General features: G+C 38.0%; 3 protein-coding genes across 5 annotated transcripts in view; all 3 read left to right on the top strand.

The window, feature by feature from the left end:
- Positions 1-8,292, top strand: part of LOC109728755 (beta-amylase 8-like) — a 10,242-nt gene extending 1,950 nt beyond the window's left edge. The window contains exons 2-11 of one of the 3 annotated variants that reach the window (XM_020259273.1): positions 886-939; positions 2,704-2,928; positions 3,143-3,217; positions 3,462-3,665; positions 4,865-5,059; positions 5,362-5,526; positions 5,982-6,242; positions 6,876-7,088; positions 7,522-7,744; positions 8,202-8,292. In XM_020259273.1, coding sequence (XP_020114862.1) covers positions 886-939; positions 2,704-2,928; positions 3,143-3,217; positions 3,462-3,665; positions 4,865-5,059; positions 5,362-5,526; positions 5,982-6,242; positions 6,876-7,088; positions 7,522-7,744; positions 8,202-8,230 — 1,644 coding nt within the window. In that variant the 3' untranslated portion in view covers positions 8,231-8,292. Of the gene's footprint in view, positions 1-885; positions 940-2,703; positions 2,929-3,142; positions 3,218-3,461; positions 3,666-4,864; positions 5,060-5,361; positions 5,527-5,981; positions 6,243-6,875; positions 7,089-7,521; positions 7,750-8,201 lie in introns of those variants that run through there. The other 2 variants (XM_020259275.1, XM_020259274.1) reach the window with 2 other exon arrangements.
- On the top strand, positions 9,363-10,943 carry LOC109728482 (benzyl alcohol O-benzoyltransferase-like). Its single transcript, XM_020258892.1, has 2 exons — positions 9,363-10,023; positions 10,434-10,943. Exons 1-2 carry the CDS (start codon positions 9,586-9,588, stop codon positions 10,941-10,943), a joined length of 948 nt encoding a protein of 315 aa, XP_020114481.1. The 5' UTR covers positions 9,363-9,585.
- LOC109728624 (benzyl alcohol O-benzoyltransferase-like) lies at positions 10,920-14,520 on the top strand. Its single transcript, XM_020259087.1, has 3 exons — positions 10,920-11,473; positions 11,845-12,423; positions 13,970-14,520. The coding sequence occupies exons 1-3, from the start codon at positions 11,036-11,038 to the stop codon at positions 14,300-14,302; spliced, it is 1,350 nt and encodes a 449-aa protein (XP_020114676.1). The 5' UTR covers positions 10,920-11,035; the 3' UTR covers positions 14,303-14,520.

Below are 16,830 nucleotides of genomic sequence, written 5' to 3'. Positions count from 1 at the left end.
ACTGAGATCTTTATAGAGAACACAAATTCAGCATTATCTTTGTCAGGCAGTGTTAGAGAGATAAAGACAATTAGCGTGATAGGAGATAATGAAAGAGAGACGACTATGCAGGTAACGAATATTTCTTTCACAGTAGAAACCATATATACTCGACTGGGAAAATTATATATCGTCAAAATTGAGAAGCCTAAACATTTTTTGCACTATAGCTTTCAGGTTCATTCAGCAAAATAAGAAAACTGTTTAACAAATCTAACTACATGAATGCATGCCGATTAAGTGGTAGGATGCACGAGCCATTTGGCCACCAATCTCGATCCTAATGTGTAGCTGCATACTTGTTGATGCAGAGAAATTTTCTCCTCATCCTAAATCACGCTAAAAATGCAGAAGCTTTAAGGTATCTAACTTTCAATTGCATAACAATATGTCTATATCTTCTCTAAAAGACTTTATTTTACCATAAAGTGAAACCCCAAACCACACAATGCGGCTTATTCACATTTTCCAATTCATTCAATCCCAACGTACTTCCTCATAACACTATCCAAGATCCAATTAATACACATAATCATAACTTGTCATGCCACATTCATCAAGGGAACCAACAAAAAGATCCATTTTTGAACCAATTCAGCACAAGAGCTCCTCGAACTGAACCAAAATCAGGAACATAGAAGCCAAATCCCTCACTCACCGGAGCCCATGCTCTCCCTCTGAGACTTGTTCTGCCACGGTAGGAAGTAGTTAGGGCTACTCGACACCGTGAACACCTTCACCACCGAATCGAGGGCGAGCTCGATCGCCGCGTACGCGTCCGTGTGGCGATAGCTCACGGGCTCCACAGCGTCCTCCGGGATCACTGGCGCTACGCGACCCACACCCCCTCCGCCGCCGCCGCCGCCGCCGCCGCCGCCTCCCCTCGCCGCCCCCCAATTGGTATCTCCCCCTCCTCCTCCTCCTTGTCCCTCTTAATTCCCAGCCCCTGCGTAGCTTCTAGCATCTTTCCTTTTTTTGTGCTCTGCTTGAAAACATCTCAATCTCACCTTTCCTTGTTGTTCTGCATAGTCTCAATTTAAGTAGAGGACTTGATTGGCACCCCAGTTGTTGAGGAAAAATGATTCCTTTTTTATTAACTTTTTTGCTTACTAGAGCTGCAGCCCCGTGTGTTCTTCTTGAAAAGATCTCATCTTTGCTTGTTGTTCTGTATGGTATTTGAGCTCAATGTAACTAGAGGACTTGATTGGTGCCCCAATTGTTGAGGAAAAATGATCCCTTTTTTATTAATTTAATTTCTTGCTTATTAGCTACTGCTTAGGTGCTAATGACGGATTTTGGAAAGAGATTTTGTAGATGGGGGGGTGGGGGGGTGGGGGGGTGATAGTGTTTTAATTATTGTGGTTGCGAGGCTAAAGGAATTGTGGGAGTATGGATGAACTTCATAACTTCATCTATTGAGAATTTGAGATACATATGATGAATGAACTTGGGTATAAAAATAGTATTGAAGTTATTCGGGGGAATGCTTTATCGCCTCATATCCTGCATTTCGCAACTTGAAAAATTCTGTGCTGGTTTATGTTGTTTAGTAGTTAAACTACAGAAAGGTGAAGTTGGACAGTAGCATTGATGGGTCGTTCGGTTCCAGCGTTTGTTACGCCATTGAGGTGTCTGAATAGAATTTATCACTTCAATGACATCAGTGGGGAAATTCTGTTTCCCTACCTTACTTGATGCCGACCAAATATATAGTTGTATAAAGGGTTCCTATAGGCTTATCGGGATTGGACTCTCACAACTTAATCTTGAATGGTGTTTGGTATATTTGACTCGAACTGGTGGTCGTCCAAATACCCAAGGAAGATCTTTTGAAAGATCCTTGTAACTTTGAGGTCTTTCTCTGACATGGATTTTGAGGGAGTAGACATTGTATTTCATGACTTTTCATTTGTATCCTTGATTTTTTGGGGATTTTCGATTTGAAGATCGCTAATTTATTACTTTAAAAGATTGTTAAAGTTGTGTGGTGAAATTATGAGTAATATGCGTTCACGGTTTGGTGTCTTAGCCAAAATATTGGGTGTACGCTAAACCATCACAACAGAAAGTGAACTATTTTTGGCAGATACCGATCCTAAACCACCACTTTTTTCCACTTTTGGTTGCTACAATTAGTTTTCAGTGTGATACTAGCCAAAAATTGCACGCGCTAGCTATAGCCGAAATGATAGCTCTGTTGAAACCGACAAGGATTTGCCGATAAATGATTTCTTCTTCTTCTTCTTCTTCTTCTTCTTCTTCTTCTTCTTTCAATTTGTAAGTTGTATAAATTTGTGGGTATTACTCCAATTCTTGGTCTGAGCTTTTGGGCCAACCACTTGCTAAAACTTGAAACTGCAAAAGCTTGACTCAGTTTCCAAACCTTGTATACGCCAATTGATTATGAATAGGAATCCTGCAAAAGGTATTAAGGTAAATATGGAGGAAAGGAGGCATGATAAACTTGATGAAACCCTATTACAAGGCCTTTTTTTAATTTTAGGAATGATCATCAAAATATAAGGTTAGAAAACTTGCTCGCAATGTTGGTAACAATCAATCTCTTCCAAAACAGAGAAAAAACAAACAAACAGAAGAAGAAATCGAAGACTGTAGCAGGAAAGATGGCAATTAGTACCTAATACGTTATTATGGTTCTTGCAGGCACCGTTTCCTGTTAGGTCCATTGAAAGCCCTGTATCTGCTAATTCTTTAAAGAACTGCTCCATGAAAGCATCGTTAGATTCCCAGGCTTCTCTCCTTAGGATCGACGAGAGTTTATCACCAGCATCTCTTGATTCAGTTGTAGTTGCAGAAAGAGATATAAAAAGCGAGAAATATGGAAATGCCAGCCCCCTCAACTCGTCAGTGTGTGTGGAAGCTGATCAGGTAAAACAACTGAAGATTTTGTGTCATTTCCTGAAGTTTGGGGTCACTGTTACATGCTCTTATTCATAACCACCCCTGGCTACTTGGATTGCTGTGTTGTTTACTGCTTTGGACTGTTTACGTAGTTAGATTTTTTTTTTTACCTGCATTGTATTTTATTGTCTAATTGTTTTATCTTAAATATTGTTACTTCTTGTTGTGGAAATTGCCATAGTTGATGCGGGTACCTGCAGAGCATGAGGGAGATTTTGCTGGAACTTCATATATACCGGTTTATGCAACACTTCCTGTGAGTGTTTAGCACCCTGTACTTGTCCTGAGATTGTTAATAAATGCAAAGCAAAGACTACTTTTGATGAACTTTTTCCAACTCTAAGCAGCACGACACGAACTACAAAGTAGAATTATTTCGCTATCAATATACTCTGTGAATATGATGCTTAATTCTTTGCTCCAAGATTCCTTTGGTTCTTTCTCTTTTCTATCTTCTTCCTTTTGTAATTTGCACAACCAACTGTTTTTTTTTCCCGTAGAGTGGCATCATCAACAATTATTGCCGGCTGGTTGATCCAGAAGCTTTGCGGCAAGAGTTAAGGCATCTAAAGTCTTTGAATGTTGATGGAGTGGTTGTAGAGTGTTGGTGGGGAATTGTTGAAGGTTGGAGCCCTCACAAATATGAATGGTCGGGTTACAGAGATCTCTTTAATATCATCCGAGAGTTCAAGCTGAAAGTTCAGGTTAGGATTAAACAATATGATTTCTGATTTTGTTATGCACTTTGCATGGGCACTTAGAGTAAAAGTGAATAGTTTCTGGAGATTTTCTCCTCGCGTGTTTAATGAATTCACATTTTTCCTTAAATAAAAAAGGGAGTTCCTTTTAGTGCTAGGATTTTATTTTTTTTGTTTTTTGGATAGGTATTCACTTGCATTACATACAGAAGAATTAGAGAAAAATTGTAGTTATATTGTAGTTGTGCAAATTTGACAGAAGATTAATAGTTTGGGATGCAACTGCTTGGAGATCCATATTCTCTCTTTAACATCTCATTTCTCTTTGTTTGTTATCCTATGAAATTTTTCTTGAGCTCTGATGGGTTTTAGCTAAGGTGTATCCAAATTTTGAGTGATTATTCTATCAAAGTTAAAGGACCATCTCTTCTGATTTAATATGTCTTGTTCTAATCATTTAAATTTCATATGGATCCACCAACAAGCGGTTACCTAATATTTCGGGCTCTTAGTTATGGCATTTGATAAAGCAAAAGTTTCTGTAAATTCTTGTATTTACATAATTTGGCAAAATTGAGCATTAGAAACTGCGTAGTATTTAAAATTGTATGATTTATAACTTGTATTTAACTTGATGGTTTCAGTGAATGAAAATGTGCAAGATTCATACTTACTTTTTGAGCTAGATAGTTTCGGTGAATGATAATGTGCAGGATTCATACTTTTTGAGAATATAGAATTTTCGGCTTGCTCTTTCGTACCCTTGAAAATCATGTAATTCCTTCTGATAATTTGGTTGGGATTATCCGCAGGCTTTCAGCTTATTCTATATTGAAAATTATGCTGGATATTATTAAAGACAACGTATAAGATATTACTAAAGACAACATATATATGAAATTACTTGCCCTTTACCGTGTATAGCTTCATGCACTTTCAGCCGCAGATTGCTCTTGATATGGGAAAAGGAAAAAAGTCACTTCCCAAATGAGTATAAAACATATTACTGAACTAGCAAAATTCCGTATGCATTTTCTTAATATCCAATCTATAAGAACCTGCTTACATTGAGTAATCGCTGACAGTCTTTGTTTGGTGTTTTTTGGTGGATATACATTATTTTTCAATCTTCTCTCCCTTCATGCCATGCATAACTTGTGGCTGACTAACTTTTGAGTTCTCTTTTCTCTTCTGACCTCCCAAAGGTCGTGATGGCATTTCATGAGTATGGAGGCAATGGCTCTGGCGATATGCCTATCTCCCTTCCGAAGTGGGTTTTGGAGATTGGAAAGGATAATCAAGATATCTTTTTCACGGATCGTGAAGGGAGGAGGAACACAGAGTGTCTTTCCTGGGGAATCGACAAAGTGCGCGTACTAAAAGGAAGAACTGGAATAGAGGTACTAGGTCAGATTACTGTGCTCTTTGTTGTTGAATTTTTTAAAAAATATTTCCCTTGTTTCCTGTTATTCCTCTCATAGAAATTGTAACTTAAACAATTTTCAATTTCTTTGGAATTATTAAAAAAAATTCAGCACCTATAGTTTGCATTTTCCAAAAATTGTTGTACTTTCTTTATTTTGAGAATTCAATGTTTGAACTTTGTTCTACCAGCTGTTTATTTTACTGCTTGTGACATTTTATGATCTACCTCCTTTACGTCTCTTGGTGTTTCATATAGAACCATTATAATCCAACGCAGGTCTGTTTTGACTTCATGAGGAGCTTCCGCACGGAATTCGATAACTTATTTGAGGATGGCCTCATTGCTGCTGTCGAAATTGGACTTGGTGCTTCTGGGGAATTGAGATACCCTTCGCATCCAGAAAGAATGGGTTGGAGGTATCCCGGTATCGGTGAGTTTCAGGTATCTCTTTTACTCTTGGCACATGTTTGTATTAGATTTAATTACTAACTTAGTCCCTCGAATTTGAACTTAATTCCAATTTCATCCCATAGTTTGCATTGCAAAAATGTTGTCCCTGAATTTAATTTGTTTTGCGTTATAATTCAGTCCTTCCGGTAGTCTACCATCTTAAAAAGTGTCAAGTCGGCACCACCGCTAGATTTTTCCGCTGTTAAAATCGAAACTTTGAGGTGATGAAATCGAAATTAAGGTCAAACTCCAAATCAAAACTGTTAAATTGAACTAGAGATGAGACTTCAGGTATCAATTTGAAACTTGCTAAGGATGAAATTAGAATCAAGGAATGAATATGTAATCAAGCCCTTGTTATTTCTCTTTCATCTTCATGGTGAAAATGTAAAATAGTTAATTAGCTTTATTTACTATGTTGGTTTGCAACTTTGCATCTTCTGCAGTGCTACGACAAATATATGCAACAGAATCTGCGACGAGCCGCAAAGTTGCGAGGACATTCATTCTGGGCGAGGGGACCTGATAATGCAGGCTATTATAATTCAAGACCACATGAAACCGGATTCTTCTGTGAAAGGGGTGACTATGATAGCTACTATGGGCGATTTTTCCTTCATTGGTATTCACAAACTCTCACAGATCATGCAGATCAAGTACTTTCTCTTGCTAATCTCGCATTTGAAGGAACACAAATAGTTGTTAAGGTATGGGAATTAAAACCGTTCAACACTTGAATTGTTTATGATTTTTCATGTTTTCTTCCTTGAGGGAATCGATGTCATCATGCTAGACTATTAATCAGCATAATTAATCATGCTATTTTAATATTGCGATTTCAAAATTAGCTTAGATAAATCCTGGACTATATGTGTTTATGTCTTGTCCTTTTCTGGTTGGTAGTTTTTATGTGTCTGCCACTCGATACTCAAGAGCTCTTTCGAATCGCCTAATTGCAGTTTCTAATATTTTGGATTTGTTGAAAGTGAAATAACTGAAATTGAGTGTGTTGTCGATTCAATTTTCTCTTTAGCTCTGATCTCTCTCTTTTTGCTGGATCGCATTTTGCCTATACCCGTGCTAGCCAGGAGAATGGCCGAACATAAAAGTTGATCAGACTATGGTTAAAGGTCGTACAGTTTCTTAATCTAATCTAAACGAGTAATATACTACTATATCAATCTAACTTAGATCCCAACTTAAGATACTCATTGGGTTTTGTCTTTTTTCGGTTGTATGTGTGAGTAACTGTAGCTTTTATTATTTCAAACAATCTAAGCTATTTCTGGAGGACTATGGATTTTCGAACTCTAATGTTAAGAACTCTGATTTCGGATCAGATTCCGTCAATAGACTGGTGGTACAAAACTCTGAGCCATGCTGCAGAGCTCACAGCAGGATTCTACAATCCCACGAACCAAGATGGGTATTCCCCAGTTTTCGATATGCTCAAGAAACATTATGTTACTATGAAATTTGTTTGCTGCATACCACAAGCCTCTGCTCCGGAAAACGAGGAAGCATTGGCTGATCCAGAAGGCTTAACCTGGCAGGTGCAATGATTTTATCACGCTTCTAATTATATTCATCGTTACGCGTAGGAACTGTTACTCTAGCTTTTCCTTTATTAACCCTGAAATAAGCAGTTTCTTGCAGAAGTACTGTCAAGTTGGGGAGTTATTAACATCTTGACCTAGGGATGGTTTTGCATCAGAATTTTTCTTCTTTTTTTTTATTTTGGGAGAAAAGGGGGGCATCTTTTACATATCAGGGATATATAAAAATTAATTAATTTTGAAGAGAGTAAACATGAAAATTCTGATTGTTCCTGGATTTTCATATGTAAATAGATAATTTTCCATGGGTATATATTTTCACGCATACATAGAGAATAAATATATCCTTCTATTTCTCCGCATTGAAGAGTTCTTCAAGCTATTATGGGTTTTTATCGCAAGTAATCTGAGACTCTAGTGAATGTCGCAGGTTCTGAATGCGGCGTGGGATCGTGGGTTAGCTGTTGCTGCTCACAGTATGCTTCCATGTCATGACAGAGAGTATAGCATTAGGATTCTCGAAACTGCAAAGCCGAGAAACGATCCCGACCGCCGCCACCTTTCCTTCTTCACATACCATCAGCTATCACCTGTCTTTGTGCAGAGGGAAATTTGCTTCCCCGAACTGGATTACTTCATTAGGTCCATGCATGGTTAGTATTATCTGATGAAAATCATTACTAATGTCTTGCTAATGACAAGTGTTAGAACAGTCGATCCTCAGAAGCCTCCTCTTCTCTATAGAAGTAGCAAATTTAGGGAGTCTTGATTATCTAATGTTTAGCGCTTTGAATAAACCATAATTTTCCTCATTCTCTGACAAATTTGAAACATGAGGCCTCGTTTGGTTACATTTCCTTTTCTCTTGTAGTTTACTTACTTTTCCTTTTCTGCAAAGAAGATGAGTACTCCCATCTATCGACAAGCACCATCGCGTAGAATTTGGGCATTTTAAATAAGCAAACAAAATCAAAAGTGGAACCGAACGAGGCCTTAGGATATTTATTTGCTTCTGTTTTTATTCTCTGCATTTTTTTTTTTTTTTGGTTTTTTCAACTGCAACTTTGCTTTCCACAATTCGGAATCTAACATGATGTTAACTGTGTGCAGGGGAAGCTACCAACTATGTTCAAGATTGAATACTTGTAGAAATCCTAATTTTCTCAGAGACTACAAACTTTGACATGAAGAAGAGAGTGAATTTTCTCAGAGACTACAAACTTTGACATGAAGAGAGTGAAAAAAAAAAAAAAAAAAAAAAAAANAAAAAAAAAAAAAAAAAAAAAAAATTAGTTCTGATACAGAAAACAGTTGATGCGCATGACTTGGATAAAGCACGAAAATACTCATTGTTGCTAATTGTTTGTCATATTATATGTTAAACGCCTAATTCTCATTGTTAATTAATATATCTCATTGTAGTTCATAATTTTATGCGTCGCAATTTTTGATCTGTCTTTCTATGTGATATGCAGCAAACAAGTTGCCTTTTTTTTTTTTTTTTTTTTTTTTTTTTTTTTTTTTCTTTACTGAACCAGTTTTTAATAAAGAGAACCAGTTTTTAATAAAGAGATGTAGAATGAGAAATGGATAAACTAACATCTAGTTAGTAACCAAGTTCAGCAAAATACAAGTTTGGGGACGATGCGGATGGGTTCCACGTGGCTGATCAGATGAGCAGGAACGAACCCTTTCTCTTCCTTTGTTTCTCTCTCTCTCTAAAAACTTGGGGCGTATGATTTTTTTTCTCTTCTTGGGGCGTCCGAACTAGTTTGGAAACGGTACCCATATAATTTTTGTCCAAAGGGAACTACATTTATTGCATTTTTGTGTTAACAATTTTTATAAAGTAAAAATTGATTGGACAATTGGATACAAATTAATGATTACTAGTAAACGTACCCATCGTCTCTGACCCAAAATCCACCACACAAAAAAAGAAAAAAAGAAAAAAAAAGAAAAGAAAAAGCAGCAGCGGTCATAATACGGCGAGGAACTGAGCATTCAAAAGAGTCCAACAATGTTGAACATTGACTCCAATCCCACCCACAAAATCAACTCATAAAAATTAAGCCCACCACTTTGTTGACATTGGCCGATCGTAAAGATCACGCAATTTTAGATTTTTTTTCCTACTAAATTAATTTTTTAGATAATATAGCATCAGAGCTAATTTCATACCCTTTCGTTCTCGAGTATCGTAAATTCAATCATCATATTTAATATTATTTAACGGGTTAAAATTTTGCACTTGAGGTAGTATATTTCTGAACCAATTTTCTACATACTTTGCGCGACAATTTTATCAACAATAGATAGAACTTCGGAGTGTTGAATAGTGCCTCAAATTTTTGTCGATCTATTCAAATCATATCCCACCAACCCCTCCATACTATAAATAGGATTTGCATGGTCTAACTCTTACGAAACAACTGATTACTCTGAAAGCTTATAACACAGTAGTGCGCGTTTCTGTAAGTAAATTACGACACTAATGGCATCATTAGTAACCTTCAAAGTGCGCCGTAGCGGGGCCGTGCTCGTCCCCCCGGCCGAGCCCACCCCGCGGGAGCTCAAACCCTTATCGGACCTCGACGACCAACGGGGCCTCCGGTTCTACCGGTCGGGGATCCATTTCTACAAAAACGATCCGTCGAGGGAGGGGACAGACCCCACGGAGGTGGTCAGGGCGGCGCTGGCGAGGGCGTTGGTGTTCTACTACCCGATGGCCGGCCGGATTCGCGAGGAGGCCGGGGGAAAGCTGGTAGTGGATTGCACCGGGGAGGGGGCCGTGTTCGTGGAGGCCGATGCGGATGTCGCGATCGACGACTTTGGCGACGTGCTGGCCCCGCCGATCCCCGGCCATGAGATGCTCCTCTGCGAGCCCGAGGGCGCCGGCGGTGTCGTCGACCGCCCTTTGTTCTACATTCAGGTAGTAGTTGGCTAAGAATTTTATATTGACAGTCTTATTATCGACATGTACTGATAGAAAAGATAAAAAATAATATATAAAAAATTATGCAATTATATACCAAATGCGAAAGTTAAAACTCGTGATTCGTATCTAAAATTGAATAAGCAGTTGACAATCGGCTCTGACACCATGTTACCGAAAAGATGGATCTCCGAAATAAAAGAGAACAAAAGTACTCCTAATTAGCATGGACTTGAGATATTACATTAAACACTTCATACATATGTGCTTAATTAAAGGTTATAATACTATTTTTTTTTCTAACTTCTATTTTTCTTTAAATTTTATTCTAATTTATGATTAGTCCAAATAAATTGGGTTTAACTAACTAATTTATATATAAATATATAATTAAATCATATGCGTAGGTGACGCGGCTAAAGTGCCGGGGATTCACGGTGAGTTTCCAAGTAAACCACTGCATGGCCGACGCAGCCGGGGTGATGCAGTTCATGAAGGCGATCGGCGAGCTCGCGCGCGGCACCGCCGCCCCCGCCGTGCTCCCCGTGTGGGCCCGGGACCTCCTCGCCGGCCGCCGACCGACGTGCGTCACACACCGGCACCCGGAGTACGAGGAGGTCGCCGACCCTGCCGACGACCGGATATCCCCCGCCGACGCTCAGCTGGTCCGCCACTGCCTCTTCTTCGGCCCCAGCGAGGTCGCCGCACTCCGGGCGGGGGTCCCGGCTCGCATGAGCCGGTGCTCCCGGTTCGACATGATTGCGGCACTTGTTTGGAAGTGCCGCACCGAAGCGTTACAGTACGAGCGCGAAAACGAAGTCCGGATACAGTTCGTGGTGAACGCCCGCGGGAAGCGGGACCCGCCGCTCCCCGCGGNATCAAATCATATCCCACCAACCCCTCCATACTATAAATAGGATTTGCATGGTCTAACTCTTACGAAACAACTGATTACTCTGAAAGCTTATAACACAGTAGTGCGCGTTTCTGTAAGTAAATTACGACACTAATGGCATCATTAGTAACCTTCAAAGTGCGCCGTAGCGAGGCCGTGCTCGTCCCCCCGGCCGAGCCCACCCCGCGGGAGCTCAAACCCTTATCGGACCTCGACGACCAACGGGGCCTCCGGTTCTACCGGTCGGGGATCCATTTCTACAAAAACGATCCGTCGAGGGAGGGGACAGACCCCGCGGAGGTGGTCAGGGCGGCGCTGGCGAGGGCGTTGGTGTTCTACTACCCGATGGCCGGCCGGATTCGCGAGGAGGCCGGGGGAAAGCTGGTAGTGGATTGCACCGGGGAGGGGGCCATGTTCATGGAGGCCGATGCGGATGTCGCAATCGACGACTTTGGCGACGTGCTGGCCCCGCCGATCCCCGGCCATGAGATGCTCCTCTGCGAGCCCGAGGGCGCCGGCGGTGTCGTCGACCGCCCTTTGTTCTACATTCAGGTAGTTGGCTTGATAGTCTTATTATCGACATGTACTACGGAAAAGATAAAAAATAATATATAAAAAATTATGCAATTATATACCAAATGCGAAAGTTAAAACTCTAAAATTGAATAAGCAGTTGACAATCGGCTCTGACACCATGTTACCGAAAAGATGGATCTTCCAAATAAAAGAGAACAAAAGTACTCTTAATTAACATGGACTTGAGATATTACATTAAACACTTCATACACATGTGCCTAATTAAAGGTTATAATACTAATTTTTTTCTTTTTCTTTAAATTTTATTCTAATTTATGATTAGTACAAATAAATTGAGTTTAACTAACTAATTTACATATAAACATATAATTATATCATATGTGTAGGTGACGCGGCTGAAGTGCCGGGGATTCACGGTGAGTTTCCAAGTAAACCACTGCATGGCCGACGCCGCCGGGGTGGTGCAGTTCATGAAGGCGATCGGCGAGCTCGCGCGTGGCGCCGCCGCCCCCGCCGTGCCCCCCGTGTGGGCCCGGGACCTCCTCGCCGCCCGCCGACCGACGTGCGTCACACGCCGGCACCCGGAGTATGAGGAGGTTGCCGACCCTGCCGACGACCGGATATCCCCCGCCGACGCTCAGCTGGTCCGCCACTGCCTCTTCTTCGGCCCCAGCGAGGTCGCCGCACTCCGGGCGGGGGTCCCGGCTCGCATGAGCCGGTGCTCCCGGTTCGACATGATTGCGGCACTTGTTTGGAAGTGCCGCACCGAAGCGTTACAGTACGAGCGCGAAAACGAAGTCCGGATACAGTTCGTGGTGAACGCCCGTGGGAAGCGGGACCCGCCGCTCCCCGCGGGGTTCTACGGGAATGCGTTTGCGTTTGCAGTGGCATCCACCGCCGCCGGGGAGCTCTGCGAGCGGCCGTTCGAGTATGCACTGGAGCTAGTGGCAAAAGCAAAAGCGTCGGTAAGTATAGTATATATTATGTGAGTTCGGGTATTATACTCTCGTCAGTAAAGACCCTTTTATATTTATAAGTTTTCAGCTGTTAAATTTATCGATCCGTTTGATCATTATCATTCATTAGATCATACTATTCAAGTAACCGGCCACTCAACTCTAGAGACCCATTAAAACTTATTTAAACTATAAATTATTTTGAATTAATTATTTAATCTTTCAAAAGTTTACCATTCAATTTTTCAATTTGTTTGATTTGAGTCTGTATGTCAATAACAGTTTGACTTTAAAATTTAAGCTAATTATTTACGTTAATGAATTTATATATATTTACCAGAATTGTATGAGATATATGAATTAAATCTGTAAATATAAACAACGCATTCAAATTTTAAAGTCAAAATATTTTTGACTAACTCAAATCAAATAAATCGAAAGTCTAGACAGTAAATTCGAAATTTTAAAAGGCTGAATAGTCGATTTAAAATGACTTATAATTCAGATAAATTTTGTATATTTTTACTATAATTTAACAAGTCCAAAATGTGCAGATTTATCTCCAAAATAAATAAAAAAAGATGATTTTNTTGGAAGTGCCGCACCGAAGCGTTACAGTACGAGCGCGAAAACGAAGTCCGGATACAGTTCGTGGTGAACGCCCGTGGGAAGCGGGACCCGCCGCTCCCCGCGGGGTTCTACGGGAATGCGTTTGCGTTCGTGGTGGCATCCACCGCCGCCGGGGAGCTCTGCGAGCGGCCGTTCGAGTATGCACTGGAGCTAGTGGCAAAAGCAAAAGCGTCGGTAAGTATAGTATATATTATATGAGTTCGATTACTATATATATATATATATACTCTTAACAGTAGAGCCTCCTTTGTATTCATAAATTTTCAACCATTAAATCTATCGATTTCTTTGATCATTACCATTCGTTAGATCATACTATTCAACTAACCGGTCATTCAACTCTAGGGATCCATAGAACTTATCTAAACTATAAATTATTTTGAATTGATTATTTAATCTTTCAAAAGTTTACCATTTAATTTTTTAATTTGTTTGATTTGAGTCTGTATGTCAATAACAGTTTGACTTTAAAATTTAAGCTAATTATTTACGTTAATGAATTTATATATATTTACCAGAATTGTATGAGATATATGAATTAAATCTGTAAATATAAACAACGCATTCAAATTTTAAAGTCAAAATATTTTTGACTAAAATCAAATAAATCGAAAGTCTAGACAGTAAATTCGAAATTTTAAAAGGCTGAATAGTCAAGATAAATTTTGTATATTTTTACTATAATTTAACAAGTCCAAAATGTGCAGATTTATCTCCAAAATAAATAAAAAAAGATGTTTTTTTTTTTTTTTTTTTTAAGATGCACCTCTTTTTAACTACCACTAGCTTCCATCTTTCACTCCACCTTTACTTCAAAATTCCATAAAGATAGAAAAATCGGTCTCTCAAACTCCGGACCTCTGCTTTTAATGTTTATATATGAAAACGGTAGAGAACGGTGTTTTAAATATTTCATGCTTAACAGGTGACGGCAGAGTACATGCAGTCAGTGGCGGACTATCTGGTGGAGCGGGGCCGGCCGCGGTTCGCGGTGGCGCGGACGTACCTGGTGTCGGACATCACGAACGCGGGGTTCGGGGACGTGGATTTCGGGTGGGGCAAGGGGGTGTACGGGGGGCCGCCGACGGCGAACCTGGCGACGTTCCACATCCGGTCGAAGAACGCGAAAGGGGAGGAGGGGATCCTCGTGCCGATGTGCTTGCCGGCGCCGGCGATGGCGAGGTTCCAGCAGGAGATTGCGAGCAACATTGCTAAGATGAGAACAATTTTGGACCACGAGGCAATTCAGGCTCATTGAGCTAGCTAGCTAGCTAGCTAGCTAACTAGCTACAGATCGATTTCAATATGTATTTAATTTGGAGGCGAGGAATATCATCAGGAGTTGTGTTCATTGTGTTTTAAACTATGTTTAATTTGTTTGGTTTGTGAGTTATTAACCATTGTCAACTAAGAATGTTAGTTATGCATTGAAATAAATTAAACATAAGAAAATATTCTATATATATATATATAGAGAGAGAGAGAGAGAGAGAGAGAGAGAGAGCCAGTGAGCTCGGTTTGTGTGTTTTTAGAAGCACACAAAACCTAGCTCTCTCTCTCTCTCTCTCTCTCTCTCTCATATATAGAGAGAGTTCGATTTTATACTATCAATAGTATCAAATTCTTGATACTATCGCGCGAGTTTTCTGCCGTTAGATTTACTATTTGATCGTTTTTATCCGTTAGATTATATTATTCAACCGACCACCTACTAAATCTTAGAGAATCACTACCATCTTAACCGCACATTCTTGCATCCAACGACTGAAAACTCAATAATTATAACACCAAGTACTTACTACTATCGATAGTATAGTAGCATAATTCTCTATATATATATATAGAGAGAGAGAGATGAGCTAGAAACTAAAAAATATTATTGGATTGATGTTTTTAGAAGTATTCTAGCTCGATTCTATATGTATATGTGTGCCTACGCACTTGCCATGCACGTTGCATCTACAAATTAAATTAAATTAAAATAAAAATTTTAAGTTAAAATAAAATTTAGATTTGGATTTTGAATTTAAAGTTTTAGATATGGTTTTTGATGGTATGCGTCTGTTTTTTAATTAATTTATTTATAAATTTGATTTGTTTCTAAGTATATTTTAAATTTAGTTAAATCGTAAACATTTTTTAGACATATTTTGCATACAAATTTTTTTTTAAAGTACTTTATACCCAAATTTTAAAATTCTAAATTAAAGTTATGAATAAAAATTAAAATTAAAACTTTATTTTGAACCTATTATTTGAATTTAAACAATTGTTGCTCTGATAGTTCTATTTTTAAAATCTTTTTTTTTTAGTTAGTTAATTATGCATTTTATTATTTCCGTAATTTATTTGAAATATTTTCTTATTTTATTTTAAAATTCTTTCTATATAATATATTACTAGTGACGTGTACTAGCAAATACCGTAACAATTAAATTATTTCTAACTATTTAAATTATAAAAAATGTACATGATATTTATTCAAAATTATAATGATTTTTATAAAACTAATTTATTTATTATACTAACTATTAAAAATACCGTCATACTCTAATTCTCCCAATTTAAATAGTTTGTTGCAAAACAATTATATTAGTTTTTTTTTTTTTTATAAAAATTATATAAGTGTAATATACGATAAATGAAATTATGCCATATTTTTTTTAAATTCTACTAATAATTTAATCTACTCTACATAAATTTAAATTTAAATATATATTTCTTTAATTAAATAAAGATCAAATTTAAAAAATTAATGATAATAATAAAATATTAAAGATAAAACAGAGATTATATATATATAAATATATATTCATAAGATATAAAGTAAGAAGATTAAAATAAATTTGCAATGTAAAATACAAATCGAAATTAAATAAATTTTGAATTAAAATAAGGAAGAAATAAATAAATTTTGAATTAAAATAAGGAAGAAATAAATTAATTTAGAATTAAAATATAGATTCATTGTAAATATTTTTCGGTTGGCAAAAATTTGGATAAGCATAGTTTTTTTTTTTTTTTGCTTTTTCTGTTGTAGAGATTAAAAGTTTATTTAATTCTGTTATTTATTTTTCGTAAGGAAAGAGGAATTAATTTTTTTTCCGCCAAAAAATAGGTCTATCGACGGATCGAAATTTAAAATACGTGTTTTTATATATATATATATATATATATATATATATATATAGTATAGAAGTATAGATATATGTGTGTGTACGGTCACCGTCCTAGAAGGCTAACATCTGCGTTTTCTGGTGAAAACCCCGCGAAAAAAATTATTTTGCGGCGAAAGGGATGATGCTGCAGGCGAGGTGAGCTTGCGGGAGGTGACCAGACTCCCGAAGCCACTGATTTTGAACAACCCGTCAGAATATGGCCCGGCCCGGCCCAATTCGGGAACAATTCTTGATGCAATACGGGCCGAATCTATTGACTGTTGGCCCAAATATATGGGCTGTCACCCGGCCCAGTTACCTACTTTACCGGGTTTTTTTTTTCTTTTTTTTTTTTGGATTAGTTTGTTTATTACTAAAATTTTCAGAAAAGTTTCAACTCTTTGTTTTGGCTTAAATTTACTTTTGCCAAATTTTTTTTTTTTTGAACAAAAGTTTAAAATTTTAAAAAGTTACATTTATCTGTCGTATTTTGTTAGAAAATATCTGTCGCATCCTACCTCAAATTTGAATAGTTGCTCACAGCAATAATTATATAATTGATTTTATATATATATATATATATATATATATATATATATATATATATATATATATATATATATACTAT

The sequence above is a fragment of the Ananas comosus genome, linkage group 24 (genome assembly GCF_001540865.1).
Source record: "Ananas comosus cultivar F153 linkage group 24, ASM154086v1, whole genome shotgun sequence".
Taxonomy (NCBI): domain Eukaryota; kingdom Viridiplantae; phylum Streptophyta; class Magnoliopsida; order Poales; family Bromeliaceae; genus Ananas; species Ananas comosus.
This window is presented reverse-complemented; position numbering and strand designations above follow the sequence as displayed.

Bases quoted from the DNA above. Each gene is read 5' to 3' on its own strand.
- LOC109728624 (XM_020259087.1), top strand. From the start codon at position 11,036: ATGGCATCATTAGTAACCTTCAAAGTGCGCCGTAGCGAGGCCGTGCTC. The intron at 11,474-11,844 runs GTAGTTGGCTTG...TCATATGTGTAG, and splicing joins GCCCTTTGTTCTACATTCAG to GTGACGCGGCTGAAGTGCCG. The intron at 12,424-13,969 runs GTAAGTATAGTA...CATGCTTAACAG, and splicing joins TGGCAAAAGCAAAAGCGTCG to GTGACGGCAGAGTACATGCA.